The following is a 21,587-nucleotide window of genomic DNA, read 5'->3' as shown; positions in this document are numbered from 1 at the left end:
CGTAGCATCAAACACTCAGCCCTACAGCTGTTCTCGAACAGAGTCAAGGCTGCAGCACTTGGAGGAGTGAGGGCTCTAGTTATTCATTTTCCACTTGCTTAGTTTATTCTCATTTTCTTGCTGTTTTCCTTCTGTGGGTGGTCCTTCCCAAGACTACATGACTAGGTGACAAAAAGATCATATGTAATCTTTCTGTTTGTTTGTTTTTTGAGACAGGGTTTCTCTGTGTAGTCTTGGCTTCCCTGTAATTTCTTTGTACCCAGGCTGGCTTTGAACTCACAGATATCCACCTGCCTCTGCCTCCCTGAGGACTGGGATTACAGGTATCCACCCCCATGTCCAGCCATATCTAATCATAAAGACATTGCTCTATAGGGGAGCAGAAAGAAGAAAGAAAGGACACTGCTATAGTATCTATCCTAGAGCTTGCATAAACATCCCAACATTTGAACAGCCAGGGTTCACACAGTGACCACGGGTGATTGATCGGAGATAATGCCCAAATCACTCTTGAGCACAAAGAGAGTCTGCTTTTACGATCTGTGCACATAGCAGTTCTTTGCTGGCATCAGGTCTCTTTGCCTTTGAGAACACTGTATAAACATACCTATCTTCGGCTATTATATCTCTCCCATGGGAACTCTGAGTTTCACGTGGATATCCTCTGATATAAGACGTCTCATGATTCCTCAATTCTTTCTTTCTTTTTTTTTTTAATTTTATTTTTCTTTTTAGTTACATTTTGTTAACTCTGTGTCCCAGCTGTATCCCGCTCCCTCATTCCCTCCCCAACCTCGCACTCCCTCCCTGGTCTCCTCCCTGCCCCTTTCCAAGTCTACTGATAGGGGAGGACATCCTTCTCTTTCACTTGACCCTGTTTTATCAGGTACCTTCAGGGCTGGCTGCAAAGTCCTCTTCTGTAGCCTAACAGACTGCTCCTCCCCTGGGGGGGGGGGTGTCAAACAGCCTGCCCTTGAGATCCTGTTAGAAATAGTCCGTGTTCCCCTTACTTTGGAAAACTACTTGGTTACTGAGCTACCACGGGCAACATCCAAGCCGAAGTTCTAGGTTATATCCATAGATGGTCCTTGGTTGATCCTCAATTCTTTCAACACAATGGCCCCTCCCTCCTATGCCTCAGGAGATCTTTGCCTTCTTTGCTGTCTGCCCAGGATTTGCTGTTGTTCTCAGTGACAGTTAACAGTGAAGTTCGGGAGGCAGGCAGAGAAGCAATTGTCCTACCTTGTGCCCACCTTGTTCTTCTCTAAAGTGAGCACCTGAGGTCTGAGCACACACATTACTGTTTACATTTTGCTCCCCATGGAATTGACTGACTTCCTAGCGACGATTGCTGCTAGGTTTCCTGTGTTTTGCCAGCCAGACATCTGGAACTGATCTACCCCACTGACTCTGAAAACCCCCAGCCTCCCCACACATCAGGCAAACCCCTAAGATAAACCCACTCCAACAACTTTCTTTTCATGTATATGCATGCACGCTATGTGCATATGTGTGTATCCATGTTTGTATGTGTCTGGGCACATATGCACATTTGTGTAAGTATGTGTGCAGGCTAAAGTTGGATGTTAGGAATCACCCTTCTACCTCATCCTTTGAGGCAGAGTCTCTCAATCAAAGGCAGTGCTTATCAATATGGCTACTCTCACTGGTCTTGCTCTGGGATCCCCTGTCTGTGCCTTCCAAGGCTAGGATTATAGGCAGGTCATGTACCCGCCCAGCATTTCTGTGGCTGCTGACTAGCTGAACTTCAGTGTTCTCATTGGCATAGCAAGCCCCTTAACAGCTGATTGGTCTCAGCCCAACAACAGCTCTTTTCCTGGGCAGAGATATATGTCTTTTTTTCCCTCCAATTTCCTCTAGTTTTTGCTCATAGCATCAGCTTTTTTCTCATTCTCTTTCTCAGGCTTTCTTCTGGGCTCTGAGGAGGCACTTTCTTCCTTAAGTGAGCAAAGATAAACACTGATGGTGATGAAAGCTGGACACTCCCGCTTTGGAGTCTCCTGAATTCTCCTTGATAGCAGGAGGGTTGCAGCTGAGAAAGGCAAGGCCAGGCAGGATTTCTGACAATGTTGATCCCTCAGCCACGAAGACACTGTCTCCCTTCCATTGCTATGGCTTGGTTTGAACATAAGACATCTCTTAGCAGCCCGCTGGAGTCCCTCCTCATTCAGCCCTTTCTCTGGTTACTTCCCTCCCAGGTATTTAATTAAAGTTGTTAAAAACATAATTTTCATGTAGAAAATCCTCACCTATTGCAAAGAGGCACACTTCCAAGGTAACTAACTACTTCAGGCACACCCTGAGGTGTGTGTTTGAATTCTTTTATTTGCTCACTACACTTTATTTTAATCCAGTCTTACTCCATAAATTCACTCAAAATTGAATAGGCAAGCATACTGGCAGCTACTCACACAGCTCACTCAATCAAATGTCAAATCCTGTTCCTGTAGTCAGTCACATTTTAGAATTTATTTTAAGCCTCCAAATTATTTGATTGGCATGCATATGAAAAGAGTGGTAATCATACTTTGTCACAATTAATTCTTTTTTGAACTAATTAGTTGAATGTTAATTAACTATTTAACTTGTTGAAAACTTCAAAAATGTTTATAGTTGTTAATGTTTCCAAGTATAAAGTATTTAAGTAGTTTAAAGCAAAAGAAAATATTGTCTTTGAGTATATCTTTGAGATTTCTAAACTTAATTTAGTTTTATAGCACTAAGATACATATACACACACACACACACACACACAGAGAGAGAGAGAGAGAGAGAGAGAGAGAGAGAGAAAGCTGTTTGAAACAAAGCTCCATGGTCTCCCTGTCTCTTGCAACTGTTTAACTGTCTGGGGGTTTAAGATAGAATCTATCTATCTATCTATCTATCTATCTATCTATCTATCTATCTATCTATCTATTTTTATAACTTGAAACTGAAAACAGGGCAGGTATTAGTTTTTCTTGAGTATGAACCAGAAGACATAATTTGGAACCATTTTCTTTTAAACAGACACAGTTTCAGCTAAACCAATGACAGTTGTTCCTGTGTCTTCAGTAAAGTTAAGAATAAAATCATCTATACTCATTCATATAGACATATAATATAGGATAAACCTAATAAAATCTGTACATCTAAAGAAACTAATCAAGAGGGAGGATTCTGGCTAAAATGCTCAATCCCCACTCTGAAAGGCAAAGAGGATGGACACCAGAAGAAGAAGAAAACAGGAAACAAGTTAGGAGCCTCCCACAGAGGGCCTCTGAAAGGCTCTGCCCTGCAGACTATCAAAGCAGATGTTGAGATTTATGGCCAAACTTTGGGCAGAATGCAAGAAAACTTATGAAAGAAGTGGAAAATAATAGTAAAATCTGGAGAGGACAGGAGGTCCACAAGGAGAGCAACAGAACCAAAAAATTTGAGCACAGGGGTCTTTCCTGAGACTCATACTCCAACCAAATACCATGCATGGAGATAATCTAGAACCCCTGCACATATGTAGCCCATGGCAGTTTATTGTCCAAGTGGGCTCCAAAGTAATGGGAAGAAGGACTGCCTCTGACATAAACTGATTGGCCTGCCCTTTGATCACCTCCTCCTAATTGGGGAGCAGCCTTACCAGGCCAAAGAGGAAGACAATGCAGGCACTCCTGATGAGACCTAGCAGACTAGGATCAGAGGAAGAAAAAGAAACCCTCCCCTATCAGTAGTCTTGGGGAGGGGAGTGTGTGGAGAAGGGGGAGGAGGGGAGGGGTTGGAGGGGAGGAGGGAAGGAACTAGAGGGGGGGATACAAAGTGAATAAAGTACAATGTAAAAAAAGAATAAAATCATCCTAATTAAAATATCAGCTGAGAGCTAACATAGGAGTACAGCTGTACTCCTATGTACACAGAAGCTGCCAGACTCTGTGGTTCTGTGTGACTTCAGTCATCTCCCACATTGCGAGATTCTGCCTTATCTGTTGTGCTGGGATGCACTCTAGGACATGGACATGTTGCATGCCTGGCAAGGGCTTGACACTGAGCTACAAAATCAGCCCTGACGTCTTTTTCATATGCTAAATGTCCTCCATTCATTAGCCTGCAGGTTTCACCACACTGAAGCCAGACTTGTAACATGCGGATCTCTTGAGTACAGGCTAGGTTCATTTGGGATTGAGTGTAGTACTTGGCGTTTCTTAACTTCCCTGGACAACGTAATTCCTTTTCCTCTGCCTCCTCCTTCATCTGCCTCAGACCGAACCCCCAGCATCCATTGGCATAGAAACAGAGTAAAGGTAAAAATGAGAGATTATCAAAAGGTCCCATTTCGTGGTACATCTTCCCTCTCTTCCTGCTGGAGAGTTCAGCATCTTGCCTCACATGTTCATAGCTTGCCTGCTTTGATAGGGAAAGATGGCTGAAAGTGGACCCTGACTCCTTCACTCACAGCTAACTCCAGGAAAGCCTGTTTTGGTGGTGTGCCAATAGCTCAACAGCCATTCATTTAGGTGCTAAGCAGTAACCCTCTCATTCACCCTCTATGTGCCACATATGGGTCTATTTCTCTGATGGAGAATATTTATGTTTCTACTAATTTTGGGTAGTTATAGTAAGAGTAGCCAAGATGTTCACTTGGTTTATTCTTTCAAGAGGAATCTCTGGACAGTAATGAGATTGCTGCTATCATTGGGCTCTTATTGCTCTTCTGTGAACCTGCTCACTTGCTGCTATCTGAAAATGGTTGTACCAGTTTTTTTTTTTTAACTTACTTGAACTCTCAAAAATAGCCCAAACTGTAGTTCACTTATGTCACAATCTCAAAAAGAAAGTGTTGTGCTGAGTAGAGAAGGGGTCATAGTAAATCCAAGCCCAAGATGGGACAGGAACAGATACAGGGACACAGTAGTGTCTTGGTAAAATAAACTTTTATTCCCCTGCTTTAATTGTCATCTTGGAGGCTTACGGCCTCTATCTGCTAACCAAGGCCTAGTCCTGGAAGCTTCTGGCCTCCTTAGAAGCTAACCCAGGCCTAGAATGTTTTCAGCTTCTGTGACTTACAGCTGAATAAACTCGCTCTTTCTTGTTCTTAATAAGCCTGGGCTGGATGGTTCAACTCAGCTGTTCTGGCTCAGACTCCTCTCCCAGCTGACTTTATTCAATCTGGATTCTCTATAGGCCTCTGGATTGTTCTGCTTGGCCTCAAATTAACTCGAGTAATCTGCTCTAATCTCCTGGCTCCCTCTCATTCTCTGGATCATTCAGTCTTCACCTGAGTTCTCTCTCTCTGCAACCTGTCTCTCTGTGACTGTCCTTCTCTCTCTCTCTCCTTCCCTCCCTCTCTCTATCTGTCTGTCTCTCTCATTGCCCCTTAAGTAGCTTCCTTTTTCTATCTCTTCTCATGAGAGTTGTGCACATCCTATTCTGTCGAATTTTTCTTTGATTCATCACTTTTTCTGCTACTCAATTAAACATCACTTTCAAACTGGATTTTACCTTCATTATTTGGGGTTAAAAGCATGTACCACCACTCCTGGACCTAAACTTTTTTTTTTTTTTTTTTTTTTTTTTTTTTTTTACCTGATACTTAATTTATACCATGCTAGCCTCGAACTCAGATCTGCTTGCCTCTGTCTCCTGGATTAAAGGCATATTTGTATTCCAGCCAGATCACATCGACCTAGAAGGTCTTTGGATGTGATCTCTTGCCAAAGCAGTCACATTCTGAATGAAAATTCCTCCACCAGTAGTAAAGGAACTGGTCCCCACCTTGACTCGAGGTGGGGTGACATAGATCTTCCCCTGTTCTACTTCATACTCATTTTAAATTCTCAAAGCTGGAAGAAGAAAAAAAAAACTTGATTGTGCCACACTACTGCCAACACATGAAGTTGCTGTCACATGGCACCTGCTGCGTAACACACCTGCTTTCCTTCATCAGGTACCTGGAGGGGAAGTGGAGCTAACCTTTAATATGTCCATTTTTTCATTATAAATTGGGTCCTTGAGAAGGAAGTGCTGCCCCCAATATAAAAAATGTGACCCCACCTGAACTGCCTAGCAGTCTTTACAGTTCTTCATGTTTGTGTGGCTTATGAACTCTTTCAGAGGTTAGCATGTACATATGATGTCAACAGACAGATTTGGGGGGGGGGCATCTGCATTCACTGATTCCATGCAGTGTGAGGTATAGACTCCTGGCAATAAACACATGGGATGTTCTATTTTACCCATGAGCAAAACAGCCAACACAGAGATGGAATAAAATATCAACAATTCAGGGACATCCTGGTACGAAGGCCTGGTGTCACATAATGACACAGAGCCACCAGAGGCAGGAGGTTATTTAGATGTTCAACAAGTGAAGGAGGAAGAGCTCTGAACTCTGTACTCTGGGGAGTCTCTGTTCCAATTCACACATATTCACACAGATTATATTCTCAGCTCTGAAGGGAGAGGAAGTTAGCTATGGCTCAGCCCAGCTGCTATGAACATGGGATCCTGCCACTCGGTATTATTGGTTACATGTGACATGTACCACTTCATGAGCTAGCTGGGGGGGAAGGAATGAGTCAGAGTTGGCAGTGGGAGGCAGGCAACAGGGTCTCAAAGCACACACTTTTAATAAATAGTGTATAGCATTTAAAAATTCTCTGAAAACATTGAAGTAGAGAAGGAAATCTTAGCAAAGAAATGCAACCTGTTTTCAATCGAATCTGGATGAAAGCTGGATCTAAAACTATATAATAAATTAAAATGAAAATTGCTTACTGAGTATAGTTTAGAGGGAGGGTTCAACAGAAAAGTTAAAGGAGCTTGAAAACAATGCACATTTTGCAGGGACAGAACTGGCAAAGTAGAATCTGGGGCAAAGAAAAATAAGTTGACACAGTATTACAACAAGTAACTTTTGATGTGAAATTTATCAGATTTGCTAAGAAACATAAACTATAAATCCCAGAACTGACATGAACTCAATAACAGCAAATCCACTAGAAGACAAATGTAATTTCTTGTTGAAAACAAAAGAAAGGGAAAACCTTGAAGACATGAAGGGACTCAAGGTATAAATGACAACAAACTTCCATCTGGGACCTTGTAGGCCAGAAGCTAACTTGCCAACCACAGCACACTCTTCATAACTTAGGAAACCCAAGGGGCAGGGGGAAGAAAAAATTTTCAAGCCAAAGTTTGCCACTATAAATTAAGGGTAGGTAGCCAACCTACCCTCAGTATTACCCTGGAAAATACTTTAGGAAGAAGAAAATGGTAGCAGTGGGGAGTGGAGAGCTTTAGGTTTGAGAAAGAACAGGGGATGGAATGGAAAAATGGCCATATGGACCATGGGCTCATCTCCTCATCATGAGCTCTGTGAATCATGTTTAATAATTAAACCAAACATTATAAAGCAGCTTGGTATTTACAAGAATGGCCTGTCAATCTGGTGGACTGACAAAGGGGGTAGGTGATATTTCTGGAGTCCTCTGAAGTTTCACTGTTGATCCCAGATGGGAAGGTGAATGACAGCTTCATCCACATCCATGCCACAAACCTTCGCACCTGTGCTTGCCATTGCTAATGTCCAGGATCTAGCTCAGTAAACATTTACCTTGAAGATGTCCAGGTAGGTGGCAAATGGCATCCAAAATTACAGCAATAAGGGATGACAAGAGGAAACTATAAGAGGGGAGAGGCCAGATGGGCATGGAGGCAGCATCAGACACAAGAGCCCAGGCTTGCTGCAGCCACCAGAGCAGGAAGACAGTGGCTTCTTCCCCAGAAGCTCTCAGGCTAGCCTAGCACAGCAATGCTGGACCAGAGAGTCCTATTATGAGGCTCTAGTTTCTAGAAATAAGAGAGCATAGATTTCTACTCTTTTATACCAATAAATTTAGAGAAATCTGCTGGAGAAGAGCAGGAAATAAAAATAGAGGCTATCACAGACCATGTGTTTAATACCTACAGCTACCATTATGATAGGACAAAGATCAAACTTCACAACAGTAGCAACAGAAGAAGAGAGAATTGAAAATGGCATCCCCTCTCCACCCTCCTCAATAACCTGTCCTGGGAGGCAAAGACAAAAATTAAGAGACAAGAATTGAAAAAATGGAACAGAGGTAAATGATAATACGTGCATAGTCACATCTTAAGTATTTCCCCAGCTCTAACTGGTCAGAGGCTGCATATGGCCGTTCTTTCTGAATCCTAGGGTTTGGGTGGGTCTGAGGCTGCACAGACTCCTTAGGAGCACCTAGCCAGCCAAGGGCAGAAATCATGTAGAAGGTGTCCTGGGACTAAGAAAATTTGGAGACATAAACACAACAGACTTCTGAATATCATAAGTCCTACGGGATCTACAAAGTCATGAAGCTCAGCTCAGCGCAATCTGCTAAGTGAATGGTTAGAGAAGAGTAACTGTCCAGTCATCAGCTAACCCAAGATGGAACTCCATGCACATGGGAAGCACACCATTTGGCAACAAGTTATTAGTTAGCAATGTCTACCTCAACTCCAGAAAGATTTGCGTACAGTGTACACAGCCACTGTCAAGCCTATAAGGAAGTGAACACCCCCACCCCCACTCCCAGTACAGCAATGGTAACACTGTGTGGAGAAGAGAATGGCAACCGGTACTTAAATCAATACTTCCACTTGCTGGTGGTAGTTTAAAATGAGGAATGTGCCCTGTAGGCTCATGTGTGAACACTTATTCGCCAGCTAGTGGTGCTGTTTGGGGAGGATATGAAACCATAAGGGTACAAACTTTTTGGAAGAAGTACTTCATTAGGGGGCAGGCTCTGGGGATTTAGAGCCTCCCCCATTTCCTGATTGCTCTCTTTGCTTCCTATATAGAGACGAAATGTTACCAGCCAGCCCTCTTCTTCTGATACCATGCCTCATCTTCCCTACCATGAGGATTCTGTACCTCTAGAACCCTAAACTAAACTAAACTAAACTAAACTAAACTAAACTAAACTAAACTAAACTAAACTAAACTAAACTAAACTAAACTAAACTAAATAGTTCCATGCTTAAATCCCTTCAGTCATGGTACTTTATCTTCTGGATACATGGATGGACAAGAAAGAATGAAAAACCCAGGCTCAAACTCATAAGAACATATCCGTCAGGCATCTGACAAAGGCACAAGACAGAATCAACAAAAGGAAGAGTGACAGCCCTTTCAAACAGAGCACAAAAAGTGAATATAAAGAAGTCAAGGCTGAACTTGAACTCATGACTTATAAACCCCACAAAAATGAGCTTACATGCAAAACAGCCTTCAAGTTAAAATGAGAAGCTACATTCATTTAGGAAATCACATTTCATGATCCACCAGTTTCCAGAGCTAGGGAAGGGATCCATAGATTTTACCCACAATAAGCAGGGCTTCATGTCCACCCACTGGGCTCTCAACACTGAGCCTCTATTCTAATACAATTCATGAGCAAACAGAAGATGGAGAAATGAATGAGAGATACAATAGCTTAAAATTTCTGTTCTACAGAGGACTAATATCATGAACATGTGAAGACCTCTCAGGTAAAATATAAAATACAATTAGAAGACATGAAATAGTCACACAACATTCTCTACAGAAATAGTCATCATATCTTTTATAGTAATCAAAACAAGAAATGCCCCCAAGGTATTTGCTAGTGAATGAGTACTAAAGTTGTGGTATGTCCACATTAGAAGCACATAACACCAGAGGGAAGAAGCATAACCCAAAGTACACTGCATGATCCTAGAACAACCACGCAGGAACAGCATTTTAGAGCTAGAGTAATACAGTAGCTGTCAGGAGTCTGGGGTCAGGGATGAGTGAGAAAGAGCGAAAGGAGGGTACGATTTCAGAAGGAGGGAATAAAGAGATACCTCTGTAAACTGTCTGCCACACAAGCATGTGAAACTGAGATTGGATCTCCAACACCCACATAAAAGCTGCCAGGAGTGGTGTGTACACCATTAAGACTAGCAGAGTTGGAGGGAGAGACAGGTGGATTCTTGGAGCTCACTGGCCAGCTACACTCTGAGCTCAGTGAGAAACCCTGTCTTAAAAACTAAAATGGAGAGAAATAGATGAAGATATGCAGCATCAATCTGTCCTCCTTGTGCTCTCTCTCTCTTTCTCTCTCTCTCTCTCTCTCTCTCTCACACACACACACACACACACACATCATGTAATAATAGGTAAACATATCATAGGCTTTATGGGGCTGAGGTTGCCCAGCATATGTATACATCTGACAAATGAAGTCAAAATACTACTCAGACATGAGTAGTATCTGAAACTAAGTCACATGAATGCTTAGGTATGTACAAGACTTCCTGTACCTCTTATGTTTAAGACTAAAACCAATCCTAAATTTACCCACAGTGAATATGTTTCCCGAGATAAGAGACTCAATTGGAAGCTGTCTTATTGCTATTAAGGGTTGGTATTTATAGAGATAGTCACTTAGAATTACTGCAGTAAACGAATTACTCCTCACGCCCAGCTATTTTTTTCCTTCTCCCTGCAGAGTCATATCCTGACATTTTAAACTTGAAAACTTATTTTTCTTAGAGACAAGAGGCAGAGAAAGACAAGCTAATGATGGACTAATCTGGGGTCCAGAGATGACCTCTTAGACCATCTCAGAGTGTCCTGGCAGGACTCCAGGTACCCGGGAGCTACCATTCTGTATATCATACCAGATGTGAGGTTTGGATCGTGTGGGCCACAGGCCACATTCTCTAAGTGCTAAATGGATTGATTTCTAATTACAATATGCAATTATGAAAAGTGAATTTTTTTTTCTAGAAAGCATTTAAATCGACATTTTTTTCTATCTTTCTTCCTAACAGAACTTGCCCATGTACTCCATCAAGAAGGGACCATGAGGGCATACCCTTTGTGATCATATAAAAGATACCTGACTGGCACAGGCCAACTCTGTCTTTTTTCCTTTCTTTTATTCCCACCTTCCCTCTTTTGCTTTTTCCCCCCTTGTATCTCCCTTTCTTTTAGGAGTGCTGAAGATTGGCCCCAAGGCCTTATGCCTCCTGGTCTTGACCCATACCCTGGACCCTGATGTTCTTTAAATGTAAAGAGAATGAATATTTTCATCTCAGGCCAGCAAGGAGATGCCAATCACAGCCACATCAAGGCAGGGGCTGCATCTGGAAACAGGTTGAAGATGGGGTGACGTTTCCCTGGGGATCAACTCATTTCCTTATTATCTAACTCATATATCTAGCCATATGGAGGCTGCTACTCACACATGGATTCCTTCATCCCCATAGACGGGCGGAGTTTTAAAAACCCATATCCTGTCTTGCAATCCTCGGGACATCCATGTTAACACAATCTCCTGCTACCGCCAGCTAGAGCGAGGCCAGGTAAAGCAATATCTCCCTTTGCCAGTTTGCAATTTAATTTTGAGAAAATTGTCAATATATATTCTCAGAAAGAGCTCAGCAGAGATCTGTTAAGTTAGTTACTTCATTTTCTTTTGAGTTTGCCATGCTATACAAATACCCTGAGAAAATCCATTCCTCTTTTTTGGAAGACTGGGGTGACAGATGAACCCCTGGACCCTTAAGGATTTTGTTTTGTGTTACGAAGGTTGAGAAAGTAAACTCCATGAAAAGAAAACAGAGCTCTAAAAACCACATTTTCGAGTGTGCTGTCTCCTTCTTACTCCATTCCCTTTCCTACGTATCTTCCAAGTTCTAAGTAAAACCCACAGGTCCCCCAAGAGGAGGACCAGTGAGAGTGTGGACCCAGTGTACTCAGTATCAGCCTACCACACAAGGAGCTGAGCTCTGCGTGGTTGGAGCTCTCTATCGGAGGTTGCCTGGATCGATAGAATGCCTAGGATTTAATGGATCTCAGCACATCTGTCATTTGCCCAAGTAGGTTATAAAACTCATACTGAGAATCATGCATAGGACATAATACTCAAATCAAGTTGTTGGTGTGTTATCTGGATTTACCTGCTTGTTCCAGAAGCCAGGAGAATCCCCAGCATTTCCCTTCCCTTCCCTTCTGAGGGCTGGACACTAAGGAAGTGTCCCCATGGCTCTTCTTCCTCTGCTGCAGCTGATTAGATGTGCTTTGCTTCTGGTTACATTATGTTTCCCAGAGGGCACCTCAATTTGATTCAGTCAGCCATTTAGATTTTCATTTATAGATCTGAGCTATTACGAAGAGGTCCTAAAAACATTTATGTCATTGTAACACACATTTTGCCACTTCTTTCTTACCAACAAAAAGCCTTTAAAAATGAGAGTATGAGCTTAGATTCTTAATAGCAACCCATGGGATGGTCTAGGGCATTTCCTTACTGCATTTATATTTTAACGTTTGCGTTTATTTAAAAATCATTCTCATTTATTTTAGTGGCATCCTTTTAAAAATCTGATGTTATGGTAACAATAAAGCCATTTCATGTGTGGGTTACATTTATTAGCTAAGTTTTATATGTGACTGGTAGCTATGAAAATAGACACAGAGGTAAAATGACTTCCCATAGGGTCACAGAGATAGAAAGTATCATTGAATCAAAAATTCCATCTTGTATTCCCAGCCCATGTGTATACAGTATCTGAACCCTTTGCAGATAATGTCACAAGCCATAGGAAGCCAGTGCTCCTGAGGGCCAGCTGTAAGGGTGCTAATAATACAGGTGCTCAGAGTTGCCCTAGAGAACTGTGCCTTTAAAGGGGAAAAAAAAGTAAAATATTGCACTTTCTTAGTTCAGCAATTTGGCAACTATTAACAATATATAACCATAACTCATATTCATCATCTGCACTCAGTTCTTCCTCATCCCCTAATATTCAGTCTTTCTTTTCTCTTTTCTACATTTTGTATTATACTTGTATGTACATTTGTTTATGTATATATATATTACTGGCTAGACCTAACATATTATAGGAAATATGTGGGTTTTTTAAACCTGAAAGTGTATGACCTTGGTTGATATCATATGTTCTAAAACCACCAATTTTGCTGCAAATGTTGTGATTATAGTTTTCTTTAAAGCCCAATAATATTTTATTATATAATATATACACAAAATTTTCATTATCCATTTATCTGCTGATAGACAAGTAGGTTGGTGTAATTGCTCTGCCACTGTCAATAAAGCCAATTGTTTTTCTGGTTCTAACTGTTATGAATTTTCATTTTTGGTGGTGGGTAAGTTTATGAAATATATTTGATATCAAAAGCATAAAATCCAACATGTAACACCATAGGTTCTGTTCTGAATGATTGTGCTAACTGTATAGACATTTATTAAATTGTGTAGTCTATGGGTCTAGTTCATTTCAATGTTTGACTGTGTTTGATTTGAAATGGTTTTATAATTAAAGCAATAAGTACATAGTTACATAAAAGCATGTATGCATGCCTGTATGAGTGTGTGTGTGTGTGTGTGTGTGTGTGTGTGTCTGTGTGTGCGCACGCACACGCGCGCATGTATAGGTATTTGGGTAAATAAATACTTTCACACTTCACTTTGGTGAAAATGTAAATTTTCATAAGTTTTCTGGAATAGTTGAACAAAGGATAACAATCTAAATTGCAACACCCTTCACCTCTTAAATTTCTTTGCCTGAAAAATTTCTTGAAGATGAGTGATATAAAAAGATGGGTATTCCTAGATCACACATTTTATTTTGATAAAAACAGATCTGATGAAAACTGACAACCCAGATACGGAAGCACCTGAAGTGGACATCAATGGCCACTGATACAGGTCAGAGAGGTTCCCTGTTCAGGAACATGAAGGCACCCACAGCATGATACCTGCAGACTGTCCTGAGCCCGCTGGAACACTGGCCCACTTATTCTGCAATCTCTGCATCTTTTACTGGATTGTTTTATAGAGCATGTCGGTTCCCAGAGAACATATGGCATTATCCCAGAAAATAACTTCATGAGAAAAACACCTGCTCACACTGGGGAGGGAAGAGAGGGACCAAAGGGAGGCTTTAGATGGGGACATGCTTCCTGATTTCTGTCCTTTGCTTTGTCACTCTCAGATTATTTTTGCCATAAACACACTTTTAAAAAATAGTGAAAACAGTTCATATTGGTAAAATGTGATCTTCAGTTAGTTCCCATAAAATCAGAGTGATTGCTTTTAGTGTATCCAGGGAAGGCAATTATCAGTGTAAGCCAACCAATACCTGCCCCCATCACTGAATGTTGAAAAGAAAAGCAAAATGGCGTACTCACACATACAAGACGGATCTGGTGTCCCCCACCTTCCCAGCATCCCCAACTGTCAGGGTGTCATATCCTCTTTCCAACTCAAACTCTTCAAAAGCAAGCTTGATGACCTAGGTTCAAAGGGAAGACAGAGTTACTCGATATAATACGGATATTCCACGGCAATATATGTTTATAGTTTCAGGGTTAGCTTTGGCTCCTTAATTCTGATGGATGCAAAAACAATTCTCAAGCTGCCTCCAGTTTCTACATGAATAGTCAAGGTTTGGTTGGCCTGGATTTCAGGATTTTGTAGAATTAAAATGTTCTTTTTGTTCCAATTTACTGTGAGCTGTAAAAGAAATTTACCTGACTTTACTTCCTATCAAATACATAGCACAACACCTCAGATGCTTAGATTAACTGAGAGTAAGCCAATAAAAAACATTGAAATACTATTGCAGTTAATGAGGCATGTTGTGGTTGATGAGACATGATTTAAGGACACCCTAGAATGAATCTTTTAGAATATATATATATTCAATGTCCATCCCATTTGTCTTTCTAAGTGAGGTAGGAGAAAACAAGTAACCGGACAGGAGCCTACCACAGAGGGCCTCTGAAAGATTCTACCTAGCAGTATATGAAAGCAGATATTAAGACTCATAACCAAACCTTGGGCAGAGTGCAGGGAATCATATGAAAGAAGGGGAGGTTAGTATGATGTGGAGAGGACAGGAGCTCCACAAGGACAAAATATATTAGGGCACAGGGGTCTTTCATGAGACTGTTTCTCCAATCAAGGACCATGTATGGATATAACCTAGAACCCCTGCTCAGATATATCCCATGGTAGCTCAGTGTCCAAATGGTAGCTCAGGGTTCTCTAATAAGGGAAACAGGGACTATTTCTGACATGAACACAACAGTGAACTCTTCACCACCCCCCACTCCGAGGGAGGAGCAAACTTGCTAGGCCACAGAAGAGGACATTGCAGCCAGTCCTGAAGAGACTTGATAAGCTAGGATCAGATGGAAGGGGAGGAGGTCTTCCCCTATTAGTGGACCTGGAAAGGGGCAGGGAGAAGATGAGATAGGGAGGGTGGGATTGGGAGGGAATAAGAGAGGGGGCTACGGTTGGGATACAAAGTAAATAACCTGTGATTAATATAAAAATAAATAATTTTTTAAAAGAATTTATTTATATAGAACTCATGGTATTATTCTCAATAACATAAGAGCATTCTGAGGATGAAAAGCAACTGATCCAACACTACTCTTAGCTGAGCAAAATCTCAAAGTTCTCTCTCGCTCTCGCTCTCTCTCTGTTTCTCTCTCTCTCTCTCTAATCTCTTTTCTATTTCTGAGAATGACACTCGAGATTTTTCCCACACTGGGCAACTTCTCAATCAATGAACAGCAGTATCAGATCATTAGATCATTGGATGGATGAATAGATGAAAAGATGGATGGTTTGGTACATGCTAGAAAAATGGATAGATATGGGCAGATAGACAGATGGATAGGAAGGTGGATAGCAAAAAGAAAACAAGAAGATACATTCTCCTGTGCTAAAATAATAATTCACTAAAGAAGCACGACCTTGAGTTAATTTAACCTTTGGTTGGGCATATAATAAAAAATACTGGTATACATATATAACACTGACCATAATTAAAGAATGCTATAAATAGTATACTTGCATGTGATAATTAATATTACCCTAAACATCAGACAAGTTTCTGTTTGACCCACCAACAGACTATAGGCAAGTGAACTTATACTTCTGTAGAGCACAGAAAACTTTTCTCCTGAAACAAACATACAAACAAACAAAATACTCCCTTTGTTGATCAATATTGTGATCAAGGAGAAAAATGATCAAAGCTGTCAGGAAGACAGGCTGGGCCTTGAATATTCAGGTATACAAAGAAAAGATATCAATAGATTATCATAGATGATAGATACATAAATAAAAATAGGGATAGGTAGATGCAATACACAGATACTATATAGTAGATGATCAATAAGTAAGTAATTAGTGATAACAACTGACAGAAAATATATTATTCAAATAGATAACTGGATGGATAGATGGATGGAAGGATAAATAAGTAGATGGGTAGAGGCATGTATGTATGTATGCATGATTGATAAGTAGATTACTAGAAGAATGCGTGGATGATAGAGAAATGGTGGGATAAGTAGATTGATAGGTAGGTAGGTGGGTGGATGATATGTAAGTAGATGAATACAGGAACAGATGGATGGATGATCGATAAGTAGATTGATAGAAGGATGTATTGATGATGATGGTAAGGTGATAGATAAGTAGATTGGTGCATAGACAGCCAGGTTATAGCTAAATGGGTAAATAGAAAAATGGACGGATGGATGGTAAATAAGCATCATCATTCTATCATATAGAAGGACTGGCAGATAATGGATGATGGGTGGATGGTAGGTAAGTGATTAAAATGTGGGTGGGTGAAGATATGATTGGTGATAGATAATTGAATGGAGAAATGATAGTATAAAAAGATAGATCGATGAGTGATGGAGCGGCACATGGGGGTAGGTGAGGAAGGGAGGCAGACAGGAGGGGGAAAATATGAAGTGATATGTCAAAAGCACATTTTAATGGTAGCTATTTATGATTGAGTATGTGTACCTTGTAAGAAGAAACCGAACACCTGCCTATTAGAATATATATTATATGTATTCTAATATATATATATATTATATATATATAAATGTAAATGAAGCTAGAAGTAAAGTCAATGTTCCTAAGACAGAACTTAACATGTACAGATAACACACTCTTTAAATGGCTGCTTTTTTTTTTCTAACAATACTGATAAGAGATACATTGTCTATATTATTATGCATTCTTACTAAAATTAGCAAATAGATATTATAATTTATTAATTTATTTAAAATCTACTAATTCAAATTGTGGTGCTTGTATGAATGCTTTATTTATGCTGAAACAGGTGTGATGTTGACAGCTGTCACAACCTTCTGTGAATGAGGACTGGGAGGGCTTCCTGCCTCTATTTTCCTCTCTCCTGACTATAGGTGAATATGGCCACAGAGTAATGAGATAAAGGAATCAGAGGCCCCATCCTAAGCTTGTGTTTCTCGTGACTTTCCTATGCTGACTTGTTTAGAGCCTGTGGGTAATCCCTTCAGGTTTGTTAAAGCCACTTTAAGCCACTGGGCACAACAGACAGTGCACTCCCCAGAGAGGGCAAGGATGAATACAGCTGAAAGGGGAGATCCTAGCAACTGCAGGAGGTGGAAGAGCTCCCAGGGCCCTAGCTGCATGGAGAAGCTGAGATCTTACCAGGATCTCTGTCCCCTGCAGACAGCACACAGGCTCCTGCCTCACTGGTGTAGAATCTCACTTTTTCTCAGTTTTCTTATTTTACCTGACTGATGCTTTCAGTTCTATACCAGTGGTCTAAGAAAGGAAGTTTTCAAATTGGAGAAAGTATCTCATTGTCAGCAAAAGACACCTGGCATTCCCTCCATGTTAGAGCCCCTGGGGTAATTCTGTCCATGTCTTCATGCTCACTAGTCTTTGGATTCTATAGTTAGTTAAAACCTCATTACTATTATTTTAGCATATGGTGTTATGATATAGAGATCATCCTAAAGTCTTCACGTGAACTACAGATATGTTTCTCCTTCCTTTTCAGTCTATAGAGAACATGAATCTGCAACAACTAGGAACCAGAGAACGCATGCATGAGCTGCCAACTAAGTGCACATCTTAGTGTGTTTACTTGGATTAGAAAATATGCCTGTTTCCCCAAATAAAGGATGTCATACTCAACAGTGCAATCGAGTGATTATCTTGAAAACTTACAGAGACGTGTGTGACTGTGGCACTCTAGTGTAATGGGTGTTAACGGCCTCCTTGTCTTTTATGGGATTGTTCCTTGTAAACGGGGAGACGGATGAAATGCTAGCAAGCACATGGCAAATCAGAACCTCAAGCTGAACCTACTTTGAGAGCTGAAGTCACCTCAGTAAGTTGTGTGCCAAACTTGGGAAAAAAAAAAACAACAACAACAACAACAACACCGTGGATGTAGTTATAATATGGGCAGGTCATTAGCAAAACAATCAGTAGTTCACCTCAGTTCCTGATGCCCCTCAAAATTCTGCTGAGCCTCTGTCATAGACAATGCAGCTTGCATGGGAGGGCTGAGCTCACAAATGTGTCCTTATCTCCCTAGTCCTCAGCCAGCATCAGTCATTAGACTCTGACAGTGATGTAGAGGTGGGAGATCATGAATGAACACATTAGCTTTACATGTTTATTGCCTGCCTGTTTAACACAGTTACAAGCTCCACTGCCTCAATCAGAAGAAAGAGGAAAAGCACACGTTTCTAAAAATGCTGTAGTGAAGAAGAAAGAAACAAACAAAGAAAGAAAGAAAATCAAAGCAAGCAAAAGACCAGTAAGAAGAAAAAAGGCCATAGCAAGGCAAAACCAAACAAAAAGTCCACAAAAGTGCCACTGAGTTTCACCCAAAATATATTGTCTAAGAAAATTAATTAGAGCAAATCTTTGTTCAGAAACAAAACCAGAATCACCTACAAATTGGTGACCCACCTTCTCCCATCAGGGCATGAGGAAGTGTGAATCCCTTGGAAGGATTTTCACTGATGACTATGGATATTCATGAGTGGCCAAGAGAACAACACTGGTGCTTAACTTAGTGTGGCACATGCTTTCTCAGGTTTGCTGTGACCTTCTTAAAGGGGAAAAGATGCTTATCTTCTCCCAGGTAGTAGGCACTAAGGGGGAATAAATAAAAACCTTAACTGACAAAAAAAAAAAAATAACTTGGGGAATTTTGCTGCTGGTTTTTAAATAAGTAGGATAAAAATCACCACGAGAATTCAGCCTTTTAAACATGACAGGCAGGAAAGCATTGCGGGCAACGCTATGGTTCAATTTTAATTTTACTGTTCATTTTCATGTCACATTAAAAGCATATTTTTTTCTTTTTATAGAATATTTTCTTGTTTTATTTTGTGTATATAAATGCTTTGCCTGTGAATGTGTGTGCATGTATATGTCCATGTGTGTGTATGTCTGTCTGTGTGTGTCTAGGTCTATGTGTGTGTTTATTACGTTTTCCATCTGTGCATGTATGTGTTTGTATCACATGCGTGCCTGATGCCTATGGAGATGAAAAGAAGGCACTGGATCCCTCTAAGTGGAGTTGTGGGTGGGTATGGCCTCTGTGTGGGTGCTGAAAAGAAAAACCTTGTCCCGTAAAAGAGCAGCAAATGCTCACAACTGCCAAACAGTCTCTTTAGCCTTAAAGTCCATTTAGTTTTCGAAGTAACATGCTTGTGTTAGAAATCTTGTGATGGCAGGGAAAACTAAGCAGAGGGAAAAAATATAGTTGTTTGAAAATTTTCAGCATTCTCATGAAAAAACTCAGTAAAAACCCCTACATCTTGGAAAAACAATTCATAAAGCCTAAGCTACAACTCTGGGTTGCCCTTCTCCCCAAGAATGTAGTTGAGGGCTCAGAACACACGGCAGGGGTCCTGGGAACCCAGAGCCTCCAGACATTTGACACATTCAGCTTCAGCTTATTTATTGGAAGGAAACTGCCCAAGTGTGAATTTTCTCATGAAAACCCCGCGATAGACAGCTGGTAATTATTAGCACTGTTGCCAATATTAATGTCTTACACATTGGCAAAAACATTTTTTGTATTTCTTTGTTTTTTTTTTCTTGTTTGTTTGCTTTATTTTGTTTGCCACAGGATTTCTCTGGGTAGCCTTTGTTGTCCTGGACCTGCTTTGTAGACTAGGCTGGCCTTGAACGCACATCAATTCACCTGCCTCTGCTTCTCGGAGTGTTGAGATTAAAGGCATGTGTCACCATGCCAGACTAAGGTTTTTATTTCTTATGAAATGTTAATTATCAAATGTTCTTAGCAGTTCTCAGTGAATTTGCTTGAGCTCATAATGGTCAGTCTTAATGCAACTGAAAAGTAAACAAATGATAAAGAAGACCTATCTGTCTCAGTGTGCCTGGGACAGCATCTGGAGAAATGGTCAATCCAAAGCTCCTATTTAAACTCAGGAATGACCATATTGTTCTCAGGCTGTAAAATGGGGCAATGTGATGGGAAAACAGTTTGGCATCTCCTTATAGAACCATACATACTGTGTCCATATTCTACAGTGCTGGGAGAGGAGAATTCTTACATCACTCCAAGCACAACTATACCCTACTAGCACATGCTATAAAAAGCAAAGGAAAACAAACCCAAACAAGAAAGAGAAGCCAGGTCTGGATGCCTCTTTATACAGGTGAACATGGCTCCTTTTTCAAGCAATCTGTCCTCTGCAAAATGAGAATGGTGGGTTAATACAATGTTCATGTGGCCCAGACCTACAAGTGTGTCAGGGAGCTGCTTGTCCAGGACACCATCTAGCCAGTCCCTCTTATAGGAAGCCATTCTACAGCAGCCAGGTTCTGCTGTGTTCCTCTCCACACTTCCATCTTTGTTTCCATAGTGTTTTGTCTCCTTGTATGGACAAGAATAATCCATACCTTAAAATGTCTTTCCAATGAAAACTGTAAAATAGCCAGTAATCCTGTCAGGGACTCAGAATAGTTACAGAACAATAGTAGAGATTACCTAGCTCAGCAGGGTGAGCTAAGGATGGTAGTGGAGGAAGGCCAGCGTCACAGCCACATGGGAGGCAGCTGCAGCGGAGAGAGACCCAAGAACCTCTCCCAAGCCCCTGTCAGGGAAGCAAGAGGAATTCCTAGAAGAGCCCAGAAACTTATTAAAATGTGTTCTCAGATGTGTGAAACTGCGAAGGGTATTTATTAAAATTGAAAGACTGGGAATTTAAAAGTCACAATACAATAACTGCAAAAGAGAGAACCAGAACATCATTAGAAGTTGGCAAAACACAGAATTAACGCTCACATCAATCAAACAGAGACAAGAGGCGTATTTTAGGCGGGACTCTGAAGGAATAAAAGATGAAAGGCTGGTGGAAGAAAATGACAGCTCTCGAGATAAAAGCAAGGATATTGAAGTTTGTGGGACTATAACAAAGGGTGCAGGATCAATAATTAGAAAAATCATGGAACACACATTTTACAACTTATTAAAGAGTTGAGACTGGAGATTAAAGGTGGCTCATTATAACTTGTGCGAACAAAATACAGCTACAAGGGAATAAGAAGATGGTGTCACCACAAAGCCATTTAACTCTAAGACGCACTGAAGGATTCTCTCTGCACTCTCAGGAGAAGAAGCGGATTATATTTCAAGAAATACAAATCAAAGTTACTTTCATTTTTTTAGTGGTACATCAAAACCGGTAA

General features: G+C 40.8%; 1 protein-coding gene across 1 annotated transcript in view; it reads right to left on the bottom strand.

The window, feature by feature from the left end:
* Positions 1–21,587, bottom strand: part of Csmd1 (CUB and Sushi multiple domains 1) — a 1,555,059-nt gene that overhangs the window by 367,326 nt on the left and 1,166,146 nt on the right. The window contains exon 11 of the mRNA XM_055608400.1: positions 14,234–14,337. Coding sequence (XP_055464375.1) covers positions 14,234–14,337 — 104 coding nt within the window. The remainder of the gene's footprint in view (positions 1–14,233; positions 14,338–21,587) is intronic.

Source organism: Psammomys obesus, unplaced genomic scaffold, assembly GCF_907164565.1.
Source record: "Psammomys obesus unplaced genomic scaffold, mPsaObe1.curated_primary_1811, whole genome shotgun sequence".
In the NCBI taxonomy this organism is placed as follows: Eukaryota; Metazoa; Chordata; class Mammalia; order Rodentia; family Muridae; genus Psammomys; species Psammomys obesus.
This window is presented reverse-complemented; position numbering and strand designations above follow the sequence as displayed.